At 44.7% G+C, this 18727-nt stretch overlaps 1 protein-coding gene across 1 annotated transcript in view; it reads left to right on the forward strand.

Annotated features, from left to right (window-relative positions):
• LOC138249227 (collagenase 3-like) overlaps positions 1–18727 on the forward strand; it is a 139295-nt gene that overhangs the window by 33277 nt on the left and 87291 nt on the right. Inside the window, exons 5-6 of the mRNA XM_069203203.1 lie at positions 15781–15942; positions 16363–16474. Of these exons, the coding sequence (XP_069059304.1) occupies positions 15781–15942; positions 16363–16474 (274 nt within the window). The remainder of the gene's footprint in view (positions 1–15780; positions 15943–16362; positions 16475–18727) is intronic.

Here is an 18727-nt window from a genome sequence, read left to right on the forward strand (position 1 = left end):
GAGAATGTTGAAATATATTCTTTAAGAGCAGGCAGTGTGCCCAGGGACCGCTGCCTACTCTTAGAAAAAAAAACTTAAAAGTTATTGTTTTTTCTTTTTAAACACATCCCATTTTCCTTTAAGGGAAATGAGCTGCATTAAAGAAAAGATTGCTTTATTGAAAAACAATCACAGACGTGGTGGTCTGCTGACTTCAACAAGCCACCATCCCTATGATAGCTGCAATTCTTAATGGGTCATGAATTGAGACCTACTGAACCTTCTATGAATCGCTATTTGAGAATACAAAAATTCATATATTAGGAATACCGATTTCCTAATTGCAATTTGGAGATAATCACATTTAGGAAATTGGTATTCCTAATTTCTGTACATCTGGCCCCTAACCCTCACCTATCTTGAGTGGCATCTGCAGCAATAATTAAACCCCAGAAGCCTATATCTGAGATGGTATAAACTTATTGCCTGGAACTCAGAAAAAGTGTTCATGTCTGCTTGAAGCAACACAAGCCCCAGAAAATTCCTAAGTCAAGTTCACTCCTTCAAGTGGTGGTGGATCTGATGACAGTGCTGCGAACACAGATGTGTCCTCTGGTAGATTTGTAGTGGGAGTTGGGAATTGGCTTCTCTGTGTGACAAGCTTGCAGTGTTGGTGCCCAGCAGCCCCTGCTCTGTGTTAGGGAATCTTGCATTCTACTCCCTGCATCGCTGCTCTGTTGAATGTATTAGTTCATTTCAATGTCTTCTGAGGGAAGTCAATGTGTGGCAGATCATTGGAGTATGTACTGCAAGTAGAGCCAACTACATGTCATAACTTTGGCGTGTTGGAAGAATAAACGATGATCTGTCTAAAATCCTATTTTGGAACTTTGTGTGTTTCTTGCCACCTGTGCCATTGCATTAATTACTGCTTCGTGGGAGGCCTTTTGACTTTTCATTTTTCCACACATCTACATAGCACCAACCTAGCTAAAAAGGCAGCAGGTTATTGTGCAGGTTTAAATCTAGAGAGTACAATTACAGAAGGCTCAGTAGTCCAGATGGAAACATACTTAGAGACAATGCAACCTGATCTAAGGAAAGGGTACTGAGAAATGAGTGCTATTTCTCCAGAATTAGGAAAAGAAGAAGGAGCAGTCAAAGTTGGTTACAGGGTCAGAAGCCATGCTCCGTTTTGAAGAGCAGAATAGTAGCTACTGCTGTAGATTTACACCAAATGAGCAAGGCTATGATTGGGGGGGTGCATTTAAAGGTGACAATCTTTTTAGAACCCTTACAATCATTTCAAAGAACAAAGCCAAAGAGACCAGGTTTTGAGCAGTGAGTCAGGCACCAAGCCCACTCATGCTGTTCTAGACTCATAAAATTGGATGATCTTGCAAGGTCTAGTGATGGCTTAATCCCTAGCAAGATCAACTTATTTTCTAATGTCTGCTTATGAAGGGGGCATGCATTGCAATAAATATATATTAGGTAACGTGCCTGGTCCATTACCACCCTACCACACTGTCTTTTAAAATCTGGGCTTTTAGGCATACAATGACATATCAAAGTTCCCTTTTTGCCACTTTAACATGTGTCACTGCACCGGCTTCACATTTGTAAATATTTTAGGAGCAGGTAACAAAAAGGGGTGATTTTATGTACATAAAATGGCAGTATCAGCGAAGTATGCCATTTTGCTTTCAAACACACACCAAACTTCAAAATCCACTTGCAGATCTTTGTTAGAAAACTGACTAACACCCTTGGGAAATGCTTATAGCCAACTAAGGGCAGCAGCCTAGTGCTGATCATGAATGCAATTTTAAAGGCGAGCCACTCATGAATTCGTATGCATCACCTAGAGGATATACACAGACGCCTGTAGGATCCTCCCCAGCCTGAAAACAACATTTTGCCGTGAACAAAGATTCAGTGTGAGCTTTCAAGGAAAGCAGTGAGCAGATGAACCTAAGACACTAGTCGTGTCACAACATGGACAAGGCTCCTTTAAGGACAGCATAGCCTACTGATTTTATGGAACATGCCACTGCTAGAAAACGACATAATTTAATGATCTGTTTAAATTGAGGTTTACGTCTTCCAGCCATATTTTCTACTGATACTATGACCACTTTTAATTTTCAGATCAACCCTTTTCCAGGTCAAGAAAGTATCTATACATTTACCAATTAAAGAGATGCACATTCAGTAGCAGAGTTAGTCAATGTGCTTTAAGAATCCATTCCAAATGCAGATTTAACAAATAAATCCAGCTGCGAAACCTTGACCACTGCAGCATCTGTAGGGGCATTTGAGAGGGTACTGCGCAATGCCCATGGCTACTTTTTATTATTGCTATCTGATAGCGGCTGCACAATTTTTTAGAAAGTGTTTCACAACACATACAAAACATGGCAGCACCATCTAACCCCAAAATGACCAATCTACAGACCTTGGTAGGATGTAAAGCCTGTCTGTTCTGCTAGGACTCGAACCTGCGATGTTTATTCTACTCCAAACTTCAAGCCATTAGCTGCTGATCCACCTTTCGACAGATAAGAGTTAAGAGCCCAAAATGAGTCATTTTGATAACAGCTGAAGGATGGATTATATAACTTAAACAACAATGCAAAGGGAGCATTGGGCCCTAATCCAAACAAGCAAGATGGTCCACCTGTCCTTTGGGTGAGTGGTTAAGAAAAGTCATAATTGGGGATCAGTGGGCATAGTGCTACTGTACTTATTCACAAATGATAGCCCAGTTCCTGGACAGAATGGTCAAGCTGGACCGGGAAAGAAATTAACAGAACTGGGGCGATTTCTACTACGTCACAAACCAGAATTTAACCAGAGTACACAATGTACCTTAACACTAATCAGAGTCTCCTCACGCCTGTTCCTCCACACACAGTGATCTGTCTGCTAATGCTGCTGGTAAATTCTAAATTGCAATTTAATTTTGTGATCCTGCCAAAAGTGGTGCCTCTACTCTATTTGAGGTGACTGAAAGGTGACAGGTTGGTGCTATTCTAAAAATCACATGCATAATTCCATATAATTTCTTTTATTCTAGTTCTGTGTGCTGTTTCGTCCCATATTTGCTTCCATTTCCTGCGCCTTCACATTCTCTCCCTGTCTGTGTCTCCACTGTAGCACTGTCCCTTTTAGCTGCTGTACTCTCTTGCTTCCCGTTTTGCTTCTCATTTCCGTCTTTCTCCTCTATGGGTCTATGGAGATACACTGGCGCCAGAACTTGGAGCTGGAGAAAGAAATACCCAACATGGCATGCTTAGCCCTCATAGTCTACATAGCCTCTCCAGCGAGTACAGAGCTTCTCATCCTGTACTGGTGCATTTGCAATTTGGAAAAAAATGTAAAAAGTACCGTAATGCAAATGGAAACCCTATCCAGGTGACCTACTCACACATATGGACAAATATGAGATTACAGTAGTAGCAGTAAATGCAACTGCTTCAGCCATCCTTTTTTCCAGTCCCTCCCCCATACATTCAACAGCTTCTGGAGTGCTTGGATAAAGCCACCCTCATCAGAAGCTACGGAATCAACATCATCTCCTATGCGGACGATGCCCAGCTCATCCTCTCCCTCTCCAACAAACCTGGCAAAGCCAAACACAACTTCCACGAAGGCATGGAAGCAGTCGCCTACTGGATGAGATACAGCTGCCTTCAACTCAAACAAGACAGAAATACTCATCATGGACCCTCAACCCAACGCATGGAATGACTCCTGATGGCCACACACCCTCAGAAATCCACCCACCCCCACCAGCCAAGCCCGCAACCTCGGAATCATCCAGGACTCCAAACTCAGCATGAACTAGCAAATCAACCCCGTCACCTCCACCTGCTTCCACTCCCTCTTCCTCCTACGCAAGTCCTTCAAGTGGATCTCCCTCGAACATAGAAAGACCGTCACACACATCCTGATCACTAGCAAACTGGACTATGGCCACACACTCTATGCTGGAATCAACAAGAAACTCACCGCAAACTACAAAATATCCAGAATGCTGCCGCCATACTGGTCCTCGACCTACCTCGACACTGCCACATCTCGCAACACGTGGTACACTGCACTGGCTTCCCATAGAAAAAAGATTCACCTTCAAGATCCTTACCCATGCTTACAAAGCCCTCCACAACACCGGAACAGCCTACCTGAACCAGCGACTCAAACTCCACATTCCCCACATGGCCCTCGCTCAGCCCAGGTCTCTCTCGCAGAAGCACCCCGCATCAGGAAAACCAGAACAGGAGGATGCTCCTTTTCCTACCTCGCAGCCGCCCCCTGGAACGCCCTTCCTCTCCACATCAGACAAACACCTCCCTCCTCAGCTTCATGAAGGAACTGAAGACATGGCTTTTTTAATAACCACCTCACCGGTATACGCTACTCTTTTTTCCCCTCATCCCTCCCAGCGCCTTGAGACCCTAACGGGTGAGTAGTTGCGCTTTACAAGCACTGATTGATTGAGTGGTGAGAGTTGTTTTTGTTAGTGATCATCAACCTCCCACTCTTGACGTGAGCACTCATTAGGAAATCTACAGGTGAACGTCTGGTCCAAAATGAGGAATTACTGGAGAAATCAGTCCCAGATTTACTGATTCCCCAGTAAATCCTAATTTCTTAATGGACCCTCAGATTTTCTCCACACGTGGTGTTAGCAGTATCACTGGTATACGTAATTCTGGGATGGGAAGGGATCCGACCCATTTACCAAACCCCTTGGAATGGGGGGAGGGGCTTGTTCTTTTGTTCCATCACAGATGTGTCAAATATGTGTTCAGTAGGGCCAGACCTGTGCAGATTTTAAGGATGTCTACATACAGAATTATATGGATAAGATTTACATTGAACTGTTTTTATGAGACAGTGTTTATAATAAAAGTCTGAACTGGACTCCGCCCCCCTTGACCTTAGCTACAAACATCTGAGCTATTGAGCACAACATACTAACACAGCCAGACTTTAAAATGGTACGGTAACTCAGTAAATTACTGTGCCTGGTTTGAATACTGGGATGGTGAGGTAGCTTAACATATTCATGTGTATCTTGCATATAACTGGAACCTTAGGCCAATTTCAATGCTCAAAGGCACACAGCATGAAATTGTACGATCCCTTACACAAATGAGAATGTGGTGAAGTTATTTAACAATTGTAGAGGAAATCTGCCTAATGTGCATGGTCAGCCCTGAGTTTTCTGGCCCTAAAATGGTATTGGCAAAATGTGTATTTGCCAATTGATCTATTTACCCTTCCCCTAAATCCAAGGTGAATGGTGCCAAAATAACAACTGTAGCTTGAAAGTTAAATGTTATGTATGGGCTTCAATGGGGCTTTGCACGATTTACATGTACGTCAAAATATATGGCTACCAGGACCACCACTGAGCTGCATTTTGAAAGCTCTGCAGGAACACGTCAAGTAAAACTTTCTCTTCCATGTAGGAAAACCTGTTTATTTCTATTAATAATTAGTTACCCCTAAGGTGTGCCTTGTGAGCCAGCAGGGCCGGCTGTTAATATGTGAAATAAGTGACACATACACTGTTGTAGCAGACGTCTTCACAGTGACTGAATGTTAGACTTGACAGCCTTAGGGTGATCTTTCCCCCAACATTTTGCACACCTCCTCCATTTTTCTGACCTCGGTTTTGCTGGCTTTAGGACTCAATGCACTTTACCACTGCTAACAAGTGCTAAAGTCCATGTGCTCTCTCCTCTACTTCATGGTAACATTGGCTTAACCCCAATTGGCATATTTAATTTATTTGTAAGTCCATATTAAAGTGCACTCCATATGGCCAGGGCCTGTTAATTAAATGTTACTTCTGTGCCTGCAGCACTGATTGTGCCACCCACTTAGGGAGCCCTCTAACAATATCACAGGTCAGCCATTGCAGAGCCTGTGTGTGTAGTTCTAAACTGCCATGTCGACCTGGCAAGTTAACCCTCTTGCCAGGCCCAAACATTCCTTTTTAATGCAGATAGGTCACCCTTAAGGTAAGCCCATAGGTCACCCTTAAGGTAAGCCCTGAACAGCCTCATGGGCAGGGTGCAGTTTATTTAAAAGGATGGACATGTACTTTTCAGGTTTACATGTCCAAGTAGTGAAAAACTGGGGTTGCCTTATTACATTTTATATGTGCAATTTCCAATTGGAACCAGATAGATATTTTGAGTTTGGTGTCTCTGGACTCGAAATGTAAAATCACAACTTTTGTTAAAGTCAGATTTTAAATTGCAAGTCTAAAAATGTCCCTTTGAGAAAGTTGGCATTTTCTTACTTTAACCATTCTGTGCCTCTACTTGTCCCTAAATACACATCCGGGTGGGTGGGTGACTGCTAGGCTCTTGTGCATTCCCTCTGGACAGCCACAAACAAAAGGAGCATAGGTGTGCCTGATGGCATCCTGATGGGCATTTAACTTCTTGATGGTTCATCCTGGGCAGGATGTCAGGGTGGAGCTGACACTCACACCTGAACAGGCTAGGTCCTGAGCTGTCTCAAAGGGCTGCATAACCTCCTGTAGTATGATTGGAGCCAGGGAAGGAATGGCAGGGACTTTGCACATTTCAAAGGCCTCTCTTTGAAGTCTGCCCCACTTCAAAGGGACAACTGGGTAAAAGCCCCAACTGGGTAAAAGTACTGGACCCCAAATCCCACCAAATCAGTACACTTCTGGGCCGGAGGACATTCTGAAGGACTGCTGTACTGGTAAAGGGACTGCCACTCTGCTGGAACTTTGCTGGACTTTGCTGGGCTCCTGCTTTGCTGTGCCTGCCCTGCTGCCCTCCTTGTCTGGGAGAGAGAAGGACCGCACCTGCATCTCCTGTTCCTGAAGTCTCAGGGACATCAAAGACTTCACTCACCTCAGCTACAGCTTCTGGACTCTCCCAACTGTGAGTTCTACCCTGCATAGTGGTGCCATTCCAGTCCTGGGCTATTGGAAGTGGGTTCTGCAGCTGCGTTCTGAGAAAATCCACGCATCGCTGTCACTGCTCCGATCAAAACAGCCACATCTACCCTTAACACCGATGGATCACTGCTGCCACTGAGGATGAGACCTTGCATCTCTGATTGTGTGGCTCAGGATCAACGCATCACCATCAACCCCGGTGCAACACTTTCACATCACTGGCTGTGCGACTGGATGACTACTCACCCCCTTCATCGCAAAGGGTTTGACACTGCATCCGTGCTTGAAGATTGACAACTGCTCAGCTTGGCTGTGATGCATCCCCTGAATGCACATATCAGAAGCAACGCATCACCTTTCTATCATCTTCTCTGCTCCCTGCAATGAATCTTTGATGTCAATGCATCCCTCTTCACAAGGTACTAATTAAATGGGACAAGGTTGGTCCATGTAGCCAGCCCGTGCTCCATTGCAGTTGTCCTAAATGTAGGATTTACCCACTCTAGCGTAACCAGATAGCCCTTGTTGGCATTTTAAGCTTTTAAGCACTACATTTGCAGATATTTCTTTTAAATGTATATCTCGACTTCTACAGGGTGCATAACTTAGCTAACCAGAAACCCAATTTCTAGCACCCTGTATTATTTCCTGCAAGGCAGTAAGAAGAACATGCCTCCAAACTTTCCTCATCAAGGATCTGCCCATCAACCATTGTACACTTCTACCCTCCAAAACAGTAAGAGGAAGCTAAGAGCTGTCACTAGAGAGTACAATAAAAACAGAATCAACAAGCCCAAGTGCTCGCAAGTAGCAAACTGGACTACGGCTATGCTCTCTATGCAGGAACTACGGCCAAACTCCAGAAGAGGCTGCTACACATCCAGAACGCCTCTGCACGCCTCATCCTGGACATCCCCCGCCACTGACACTTCACAGACCACATGAGAAACCTGCACTGGCTCCCAGTCAACAAGAGAATCACATTCAAACTCCTCACCCACGCTCACAAAGCACTGCACAACACCAGACCAGAATATCTCAACAGACAGCTCTCCTTCTACTCCCCGGCCGACATCTCTGCTCCACCGACCTCACCCTCGCAACCGTCCCACGGTCCGCAGAACTACAACCGGCGGTAGATCATTCTTGCACCTCGCCGCCAAAACGTGGAATACTCTTCCCACCCACCTGCACCAGACCAAAGACCTCCTTAACTTCAGGAAACTTCTCAAGACCTGGCTGTTCAAGCAGTAGCAGCACCTTCCACCCCCCTCCTCAATTCACCCCTCAGCGCCTTTAGACCCTCACAGGTGAGTAGTGCACTTTACAAATTCCTGATTGATTGATTGATTGATTGAACAAGACACAGCAACTTAGATTAAAAGCCTTAAGAATCACTCACCATAGATTTTTGTGGTCTGGCAAGGCTAAATATTTTGAAGCGCAGTGGATCCACATACATACCCTGCTAAGTCCTCGCAACCATGAAAACATCTTGTAATATAACAACATCAAGACAATTGTGCCCACACACAGGAAAATGGAGTAACAATGGAGCAATGGATTATGTATGTTTTGACTCTCCATAATGATGACAAATTCACAGCCCCTACCAGTTAATAAACTGGCAATTAGAAGTACTTCCTGCGGCGTGCTCCAATACGGGTGACCAGCTCTAGGGGTCAGAACCACTTAGAATCAGCTTGTAGTAACACCCATGAAAAATCATTGATCAACCACAATATCTACGATAAAGTCTTGAAAATCATTTGAAAGTATAGGACCCCTAGGCCCAACTGTCTACCAGGATCCATAATCAGTGCAGATATAAAATTCTGGATACAAATCCTACTCAAGTGCTGCATTCCTGGAGAGGATCCATACTCCACCACACACACAAAAAAAGCCCAAACACGGACTCATCAAACTATCGACTTGCGTTGCTAGACAAAGAAAACTGTGCCTAAGCTAAACACCTTCTGTATAAGGTTGAGACATGGGGGCAATACACTAATCTAATCCTGTTTTATCCAACACTATTTAGGCAAAAATCAGCCACTATAAGCTCTTATACAACAATAAACAGCCTTACTTAAAGCAAGAGTTTTATAAAAACTCCAGACATCTTATACTATGCACCAGGTTAATAATCTTACCAACACATGAGCAATAATCCAGCTCCAATAGCCTGCACGGTCTGTGTCTATGGAGAGACTCCATATTACTTGTTGGACCTGGCCCTTTCACAGGGTCATTCCCCAGACTTTTTGCCTTTTGCCTCTTTATTTTTCTTACCTTTGTTGGCTGATGTTATGACTCTGAGCACTTTTTCACTGCTAACCAGTGCTAAAGTGCATGTGCTCTCCCTTGTAAAATTGGTATGATTCGCTTATACCTAATTGGCATATTTTATTTACTTGTAAGTCCCTTGTAAAGTGGTATCGCTTTACCCAGGGTCTGTAAAGTAAATGCTACTAGAGGGCCTGCAGCGCTGCTTGTGCCACCCACTGAAGTAGCCTGTCAAACCTATCTCAGCCCTGCTAGCGCAGGGCCTGTGTGCACAATTTTCTGCCACAGGGACCTGGCATCTAAATTTACTTGCCAGGCCCAGAACTCCCCTTTAACTACATGTAAGTCACCCCTAAGGTACGCCCTAGCTAGCGCTATGGCCAGGGTGCCATGTATGTAGAAGACAGGACATGTGACAGATTGCGTGGCCTCTCCTGTTAGTGACAAACAGCCTAACTTGGTGTCTCACTGCTGTGAGTGCTGCCTTCTCATAGAATTGCATTAGAAATGCCCTGCCTTATGCGTAAGGGGTACTGTCTGATTTATGAGGGGTAGCATAGGCATGTTTGGTATGGTTATAATAGTGATCAGAATTGCTGCTTACTGGTGTAGGTGTATTTTTTATTACTATTACAGAAATGCCACTTCTAGAAAGTGCACATTTATCTGTGCTTATGACTCCGGTGTTTTTGCAGCTTGCCTCCAATCCACGTCTGGGCGGACTGACAGTTGGGGCTTTGTGCATACTTTTCAGACAGCCTGTACACAGGGAGGGTGGAGGTGTCACAGAGGTGCATCTACATATTGTTTAGTCTTCCTGGGCTGAAAGAAGGGAGAGGTGGGGCACACCTGCATTTGTAAAGGCTGTGCCCTGGCCTCGCACAATAGGGTCGTTTACCCCCGCTGATGTTTGGAGCCTGTGCTGGAGGAGATAAAGGGCACTCCCAGAACCAGTTGTAACTGGTTGGAACTGGTTGTAACCCCCTCTCCTCCTCATTGACAAAGACTGAGTATAAGTACAGGGCAATTTTCCCCACAATTTAGACACTCTTGAACCTTGAAGAAGCTTACCTGAAGCTGGACACTGGACGCTGGTGAATGGACTCACCAGGACCCACCTTGGATTGCTGCTGCTGTGCTGACCTGTGACCTGCTTGGCCACTAGGAGGAACTGCCACTGCTTGCATCCACTTGTTGCGCTGGCCTGTAGCTGGGTTCGCCAGCCCTGTGCCCCCTTCTTCATTTTTGCCTCCAGAGGCAGGGTGTTGTGGCCCCTGTCCCCTGTAACTCACTTCAGCACGAGGAGTGCTGCTTTGATGGCCTACACGCTTTGAGAGCGCTCTCCTGTGGCCTTTACGCGCTTTTCAAAGCGCTTACTGGCTGCCCAAAATCGCCGCCGCAGCCCAGGATCCACGTGGTGCCTCTCACACTGTGTGAAGAGCATTGTTGTTGTTAAAAAACAATCACCGCCGTGACCCATGGTTGTCTGCGCTCGTAAGCGCTCCTGGCTTGCCAAAATCACTGTCGCAGCCCGGGTGTCCTATTCCGCCAAAAAGTGTTGCACTCTCTTCAGTGCCCCTTTTTAGAGCACCCCCAGGGCACCAGCCGCACTCCATTTCTGACCAGAATCACTGCGGCGGCCCAGGAACTAAAGAGAAACACTTGTGCACCACCTCGGTGAGGGCGAGTGTGCTGCAGCGGCCCCAGGGGGGAGAAAGACCTCATCTCAGGTCTTCTCCAGATCCCAGGGCCACCCCTGAGGTGTAGGACTAGGGGGAGGCGAGGAGAACGTCTACCCTACCCCTGGTCACTGCCAAAGCAGCATTATTCTTCTTTAAAGAACAGGTAAGGGAGACCTCGACGGAGGCCCCTTCCTCTTGCCCCCATTTCTTTTGTTGGGCCGCCGGTCCCCCCTCTGTTGGTGATAGGGTCCGTGGAGGCATTGGTGGGGGCAGAGAGATCAGGGGCCCCAGGAGGGACCTGTCTCGCACATCAGAGAGGGTGCTGACCGCCCCTGTCCCTCAGGAGGCCCCCGTTTCGTGCGTAGGAGCGCCAGGGACCCTGCGTTCCTCTTCCAGGCAATAGGAGTGCCCTGTCTCACCAAATAAGGTACTTTTGGGGACACTTGGAGGGTGGTATTGTCCAGGGTTGTTTTAATAATAATATATATTGACTATATGTTTCTATTATGGGCATGTTAGGCTGATGTATGTTTATTTGCTCATGACTTGCCATATAATTTTGTAATGTTTCTTTTATGGACATATAGGATATTTTTATTACAAGTGCATACATTATTTACTGTGATTCCTGACTACTGCTTATGTTGCAGAATCCTGAGTACTTACATGTTCTAATGTGACAGCTGCTTATTCCTGCAGAGTATTAGTGACTTGTGTAGCATTTTGACAACTGCTAAGGTAGCAGGGTGTTACTGACGTGTAATGTTGGTCTAATTATGTTTTGTGCAATACAGTTTATTTTCACATAGCTCAGTGTTGTGTTTACTGTGTGGTGTACATTTTGTGTCACATGTGATGTGTGTGTTGTACAAACGCTTTACACATTGCCTCCAGGTTAGGCCTGACTGCTCGTGGCAAGCTACCAAGGGGGTGAGCAGGGGTTATCTTGGATGTGTAACTCCCTTGCCTTTACCAGAAGGGTGGGTTTTGCCTGGCTTAGGTGCATATCTTAGCCAACCAGAAACTCAATTTCTAACACTACTTCTCCTATGCTGCTGCCCAGAATCTGTATCCTCCTTTCACACTTTGTTGAGGCAGATGTTCCTGGCTGCTGGCATCTCAATCTGTCAAGATGCCTTACCTGTCTCCAAGCCAATTGGCTGATTGACCTAATGCATTTTTGGGAAGTTCATAAATTCTGTGTACATTGCTATAAAGAACTTAGCAAAAGTACAAGCTTTCCCATAAACCCTTAGGGCCCTATTACGACTGTGGCGGTCTGAGGACTGCAACACTTACGGTGAAGTCCGACTGCCACATTACAACCTTGGCGGGCAGACCTGCCAGGGGACCACTGTCCCCACTGGGAACATCGTTCCTAACAGGCTGACGGCAGCATGAGTTGTACTCAACAACGACAGTGCTGAACTCAGCGCCGCAATGCTGATTTCAACTCAGCTTTCTGCCAGCCTTTCCATGGCAGGGACCCTACCACGGAAAGGCTGACAGAAAGGCTGGCGGAAAGCCAGTGCTGAGGGCCACTGCTTTGCAGACAGTGCATATACCGATGGTGCTGATATAAGCACTGTTCTCACCCATCAGCTCAACGGGAAAGCGTAATACAATGTTCCCATCAGTCAGCCCGGTGGGAACATTATAATACACTTGGGGGGGGCACCACTGGTATGACGGTGGTGTCCTCCCCACGAGTTTGGCGGTTGGCTTGTCTGACCACCAAACTCATAATGAGGGCCTTAACTTTCCCAAACTTCTATCATCATTTTTAGTGTAATATTTTCATCTCACTAGGCATGCAAATGCATTTGAGTCAATATGTATGATCTTACATTTGTGCATAATTTTTTATTTGTCTTTTAACCTCTTGCTTATTGTATCAATTTTTATTAATTGAAAAAGAAAGTATTGTCACTCACTCATTCACTTGTTGTGGTATTGCACATTTAGGGTAAATTTGGCTCTGAAAGGGGTGCAATGTTTAAAAGACCTACCTATTAAACAAAAGGTTGATTGGTTTAATGTAAGCATATTATTTGTTGCACTGAATATTTTTTCATTATTGTGGTTATCATATAAGATAAAGGGGCAGATATATACTTTTTGACGCAAACCTGCATTAGCGCAGAGATTTACTTTTTTGATACTGTGTGACTCAGTTCATTTGGCATTTTGGGATCTGTAAGTGATATGAACCTTTGAACTGTTCAAACAAGATATAAAAATTCTATTGCTCCAATGTTATTTCCTCTTGTCCATTTCTGGGCTTTGATTTGTTTTAACTCATCCCATTAGACTGAACCTTTGATAAAAAATACTCTAACGATACCTATGTATATATTGTACTGTTGTTTATTGTAATTCTCAACAGTGACACATATGGTGTTGATTTCTGTGCTGATTCTGTGTTCTCTTCTTATATTTTGTAATATATACTGGTCTTGTGCTACTTTGTTCTCTGTAAAACCCTCAGTTACCCATTGAGTGTAGCCTGCACTACATCAATCTACAAATAAATAAACAAATTAAATAAAATATAAAAAATAAATACATACGTTTTCTATTATGGATCTTTTCGTAGTTTAACCTACTCATGAATGTTATGTAGTGCATGTGTGGATTATGGAAGATTCACTTGTGAGGATGGGTTACAAAGGAGAGTTCATGCAAGGTAAGGTAGATATTTTGTCGGCAGAAGGGCTGCATAAAACATATGAGGTAACACATAATGCAGGGAGATGCAACACAATCGAGGCACAGTTACAAGCCACAACATGAAAGATGGTATAGATAAGGAATATGCAGTCTGTCAGCAGCTGTGAGTTGAGTGGATTCACAACACTTTTCGTATTCACAAGGATTTGTGTGTTAGAAAGACACGGAGGGTAAATTAAAGGGTTGTTACTTTGGTTGTCAGAACAGGAATTGGAATAAGAGCGGTGTTTTAGGTTTGTTACTGAAGTGAGGGGGAGATAAACTCAGGGTTATTTAAAGGTTGTTACTGTGTTTGGGTGAAAGGATACAGGGAGTTTACAGAGAGAGGGCCTAATTACGAGTCTGGGAGTCCTAGGACCACCAGACCTACAGTGGCGGTCCGACCGCCAAATTAAGACCGCCAGGGGACCGCAGTCTTCCCCGGGATCGGTGATCTCGATGGGCTGACAGTGAGTGCAGGTTGCAATAAGCTAGTGCTGCGCTGCACTGAGCACCAGGCTGCTAATTACAATCTGGTTCTCTGCCAGCCTTTTAATGGTGGTTTCACCGCCATTAAAAGGCTGGCAGATAACAGGTGCAGGGGGACTGCAGGGGGGCCCCTGCACTGCCCATGCCTATAACATGGGCAGTGCAGGGGTCCACCTGCCCAGAACCCTCGTAATGCGCACTGTCTGCTGAGCAGACATCGCACATTACAAGGGTGCTGGTGCCCCCTGCGGGTGGCAGAATTGCCACCGGCTCAATTCCGAGCCGGCGACAATGCTGCACCACTTTTTCGCTAGGCGGATTGGCAGAAACCTTGGTTTCCACTCGTTGGCCCAGCAGGAAAGTCATAATGGGGCCAGTGGGGAGGTTGTCACCATAGTGGCGACCACACTGTTGGGAGCTTGGCAGATGGGTGTGCGTGATGTATTGGCATTCAGAAAAAGTTTGCTAGTGGCACAGTCTGCTTTTTTGATATTGATTGATTTTAAGAGTGTACAGCATGTTTTGAATTGAATGCTTGCTGGGATGTGTGGCAATTTTTTTCCCACTGCATGGATTTGGATACAATATATTATTCTTGATCAGGCATGCAGCTGCACTGATCACAGTTTTTTTATTGACACCATGGTGGTTTCTTGTAGGCTTGCAAGCAGAGGGTGCTGCTATCTATGTAGGAAAACATCAGAGAATGGATGGTGGTGCTGAAAATAGGAGTATGAGTGAAGAGTTTGATTATGAAGATGAATCTCAGTTGACAAGAGCTATTTGTGACTGTCACATGGCCAAAGAAGAAGAGCTGGAAGTCATTGTATAACCATATTAAATTAATCCATTGCGTGAGTGATGGAGGTGAAATCATGTCAGTGACTTAAGATTGGACCTGAGATTCTGATGCTACGCCATAAAGAGAAACACACTTTGTACCAGGTTGAGGTGACCGTTGTGTCATTTTCATGCATATTGATGCCAGTCTCCTGATTGTCAAGCAGCACCCCCACGAGTTTCTTTTATATACGGTTAATAAAAACAATTAATTAAAGGATGGAGCACCAAAGGATATATGAAGTAACTGAGCTTAGTTGCGACTTGGGCATCACCATGTTCATTTCTGTCCTTGGGAGAAAGCAGGAAAACTATTTCACACTACCCAGTAAATGTACATTCTAAAGGACAGTAGCGTGTGGATGGTCAGTCATCTGTGGCTTTGAGCGCCTCTGCAAAGTCTAAGAGAACAAGCCAGTAAGTTATACTATTATCTGTGATTTGCTGTTTCAGTGCTGCACTTGGGGCAGAAACCCCAAATAGTAGTAACTGTGCCTGTCGGTGCTGGTCAATAATTCATTTCAGGACTTTGCCCACAAGAGGAAACAGGTGATGGGGTGATATTTGGAAGCTGTATAGATTTAAAATAATCCCCGGCTTGAATTATAGAATTTAGGGTGATCATTGCTATCTGAGGACTGTTACACATACAAATATTGATTATTTGGTGTACTAGATGTATTAGGTTGAGTAGAATCCCTGTGTTAGTCAGTCTGCAGTAATCAGCAATAGTGCCTTAATCATATTGGAATGAGGGCACATTCAATGTGTTTCAACCTTTACGAAAACCAATCCAAAATTGTTTTAAAAGTGAAATTAACCTATCATATTTCTCTGCAGGGTATGATTTGTTTAATGTTGTTGCTCATGAGCTTGGGCATGCACTTGGATTAGGACATTCAAAGGACCCAAATGCTCTGATGTTCCCAAAATATAAATATTTCGAACCCAGCATATATCACCTTTCACTTGATGACATCATGGGGATTCAGTCTCTATATGGTAAGTGAAACAACACTTTGAGTATATTAGAAAGACTCATTAAACATATTTAATTAAGCATGAATTTGTTCTATTACAATTGGATCTTAAACTGATAATTTATTCTGCAAATGCTTATTCAATTAAGCATGCGTTTATAACACATGATCAACAATATATATCTGAGTGGTAAAGAGTAAATCAAAAATGGGCATTAAACATTTAACTTCCTTCAAATTGAATGTCTTGATCTAAATGCTCCATTATCCAGTTCACCTTTATTTAAAAAAAAAAAAAATATATATATATATATATATATATATATATATTCCAGTTGCGTAAAGGCATTTCTGATGTCGCCAAGCGTAACGTCATTTGCTGTTTACTATACATATACTACTTCAACCTGTAGTGAATATTATGAATGGTGTTTATATTAAGGTCCTCGATCTGGAAAAGCGATCATGGTAACTGTTCCTGAAAAATGTAATCCTGCTTTATCGCTTGATGCAGTAACCACTTTCGGAAGCGGCCTTCTTTTAATCAAAGATGGGTAAGGTATCCCGTGTACAATGCATTACTGTATTTAATTAATTTTAAAATCAGCCTGTAACTTAGAAATTTCTACCATTTTTCAAAGTTTCATGAATTTAGCAATGTTCACATTCTTCGATAATATCATGGGATAAAGTCTGGCAGACGAGGGTGATAAGCGTTCCTGTGCTCCAGATAGTTCTTAGTATTATTAAATATAGAAATCTGGATGGTTGAGAGAACTGTTCTACTGCCCTCCTTGTTATTTCTGACCGGTGTCCATTTATGTGTTCACTAGTTTATTTATTTCCAAATTTTTGTATGTTAGTGTGAAAAGCTTGATATTGCAACTCTTCCGTTTTTGCTGATGTCATTACTATTTCACTATAACACACATTTAGCATGTATTCTTATGCCTGTTGCACTTTTATAATGTTGGCTGTTTCTGTTATACAATCGCATGACAAACCTTTGTTTTCTGTCTATGACACTTGGAAGAATATCCTCATTGACTTGTGAGTGTATCTGACGCAAAGGCCCCAATTATGAGTTTGGCGGGCGGAAACGATCGCCCCCCAAACTCCTGTGGTAGTTTTACCATCTATGCGGCAGTCCTTCCGCAGCTCCTATTATGAGTTTTCCGCCGGGTAACATTAATAGAGCTGGCGGCAATGCTGTTGTGAGGTGGGTGCACCAGCACCCGTTACGCAAATCTGCATGAAGAGGCTGGCCAGGGGGGCCCCTGCACGGCCCATGCCAAGTGCGGTGTAGGAAGTTGGCTCTGTATGTGCTATTTCAAAGTAAGGAATAGCATGCACAGAGTCCAAGGGTTCCCCTTAGAGGTAAAATAGTGGTAAAAAGAGATAATACTAATGCTCTATTTTGTGGTAGTGTGGTCGAGCAGTAGGCTTATCCAAGGAGTAGTGTTAAGCATTTGTTGTGCATACACATAGACAATAAATGAGGTACACACACTCAGAGACAAATCCAGCCAATAGGTTTTTATATAGAAAAATATCTTTTCTTAGTTTATTTTAAGAACCACAGGTTCAAATTCTACATGTAATATCTCATTCGAAAGGTATTGCAGGTAAGTACTTTAGGAACTTCAAATCATCAAAATTGCATGTATACTTTTCAAGTTATTCACAAATAGCTGTTTTAAAAGTAGACACTTAGTGCAATTTTCACAGTTCCCAGGGGAGGTAAGTATTTGTTAGGTTAACCAGGTAAGTAAGACACTTACAGGGCTTAGTTCTTGGTCCAAGGTAGCCCACCGTTGGGGGTTCAGAGCAACCCCAAAGTCACCACACCAGCAGCTCAGGGCCGGTCAGGTGCAGAGTTCAAAGTGGTGCCCAAAACACATAGGCTAGAATGGAGAGAAGGGGGTGCCCCGGTTCCGGTCTGCTTGCAGGTAAGTACCCGCGTCTTCGGAGGGCAGACCAGGGGGGTTTTGTAGGGCACCGGGGGGGACACAAGTCCACACAGAAATTTCACCCTCAGCAGCGCGGGGGCGGCCGGGTGTGGTGTCGAAACAAGCGTCGGGTTCGCAATGTTAGTCTATGAGAGATCTCGGGATCTCTTCAGCGCTGCAGGCAGGCAAGGGGGGGGTTCCTCGGGGAAACCTCCACTTGGGCAAGGGAGAGGGACTCCTGGGGGTCACTTCTCCAGTGAAAGTCCGGTCCTTCAGGTCCTGGGGGCTGCGGGTGCAGGGTCTCTCCCAGGCGTCGGGACTTTGGATTCAAAGAGTCGCGGTCAGGGGAAGCCTCGGGATTCCCTCTGCAGGCGGCGCTGTGGGGGCTCAGGGGGGACAGGTTTTGGTACTCACAGTATCAGAGTAGTCCTGGGGTCCCTCCTGAGGTGTCGGGTCTCCACCAGCCGAGTCGGGGTCGCCGGGTGCAGTGTTGCAAGTCTCACGCTTCTTGCGGGGAGCTTGCAGGGTTCTTTAAAGCTGCTGGAAACAAAGTTGCAGCCTTTCTTGGAGCAGGTCCGCTGTCCTCGGGAGTTTCTTGTCTTTTCGAAGCAGGGGCAGTCCTCAGAGGATGTCGAGGTCGCTGGTCCCTTCGGAAGGCGTCGCTGGAGCAGGATCTTTGGAAGGCAGGAGACAGGCCGGTGAGTTTCTGGAGCCAAGGCAGTTGTCGTCTTCTGGTCTTCCGCTGCAGGGGTTTTCAGCTGGGCAGTCCTTCTTCTTGTAGTTGCAGGAATCTAATTTTCTAGGGTTCAGGGTAGCTCTTAAATACTAAATTTAAGGGCGGGTTTAGGTCTGGGGGGT

Source organism: Pleurodeles waltl, chromosome 8 (assembly GCF_031143425.1).
Source record: "Pleurodeles waltl isolate 20211129_DDA chromosome 8, aPleWal1.hap1.20221129, whole genome shotgun sequence".
Lineage (NCBI taxonomy): Eukaryota > Metazoa > Chordata > Amphibia > Caudata > Salamandridae > Pleurodeles > Pleurodeles waltl.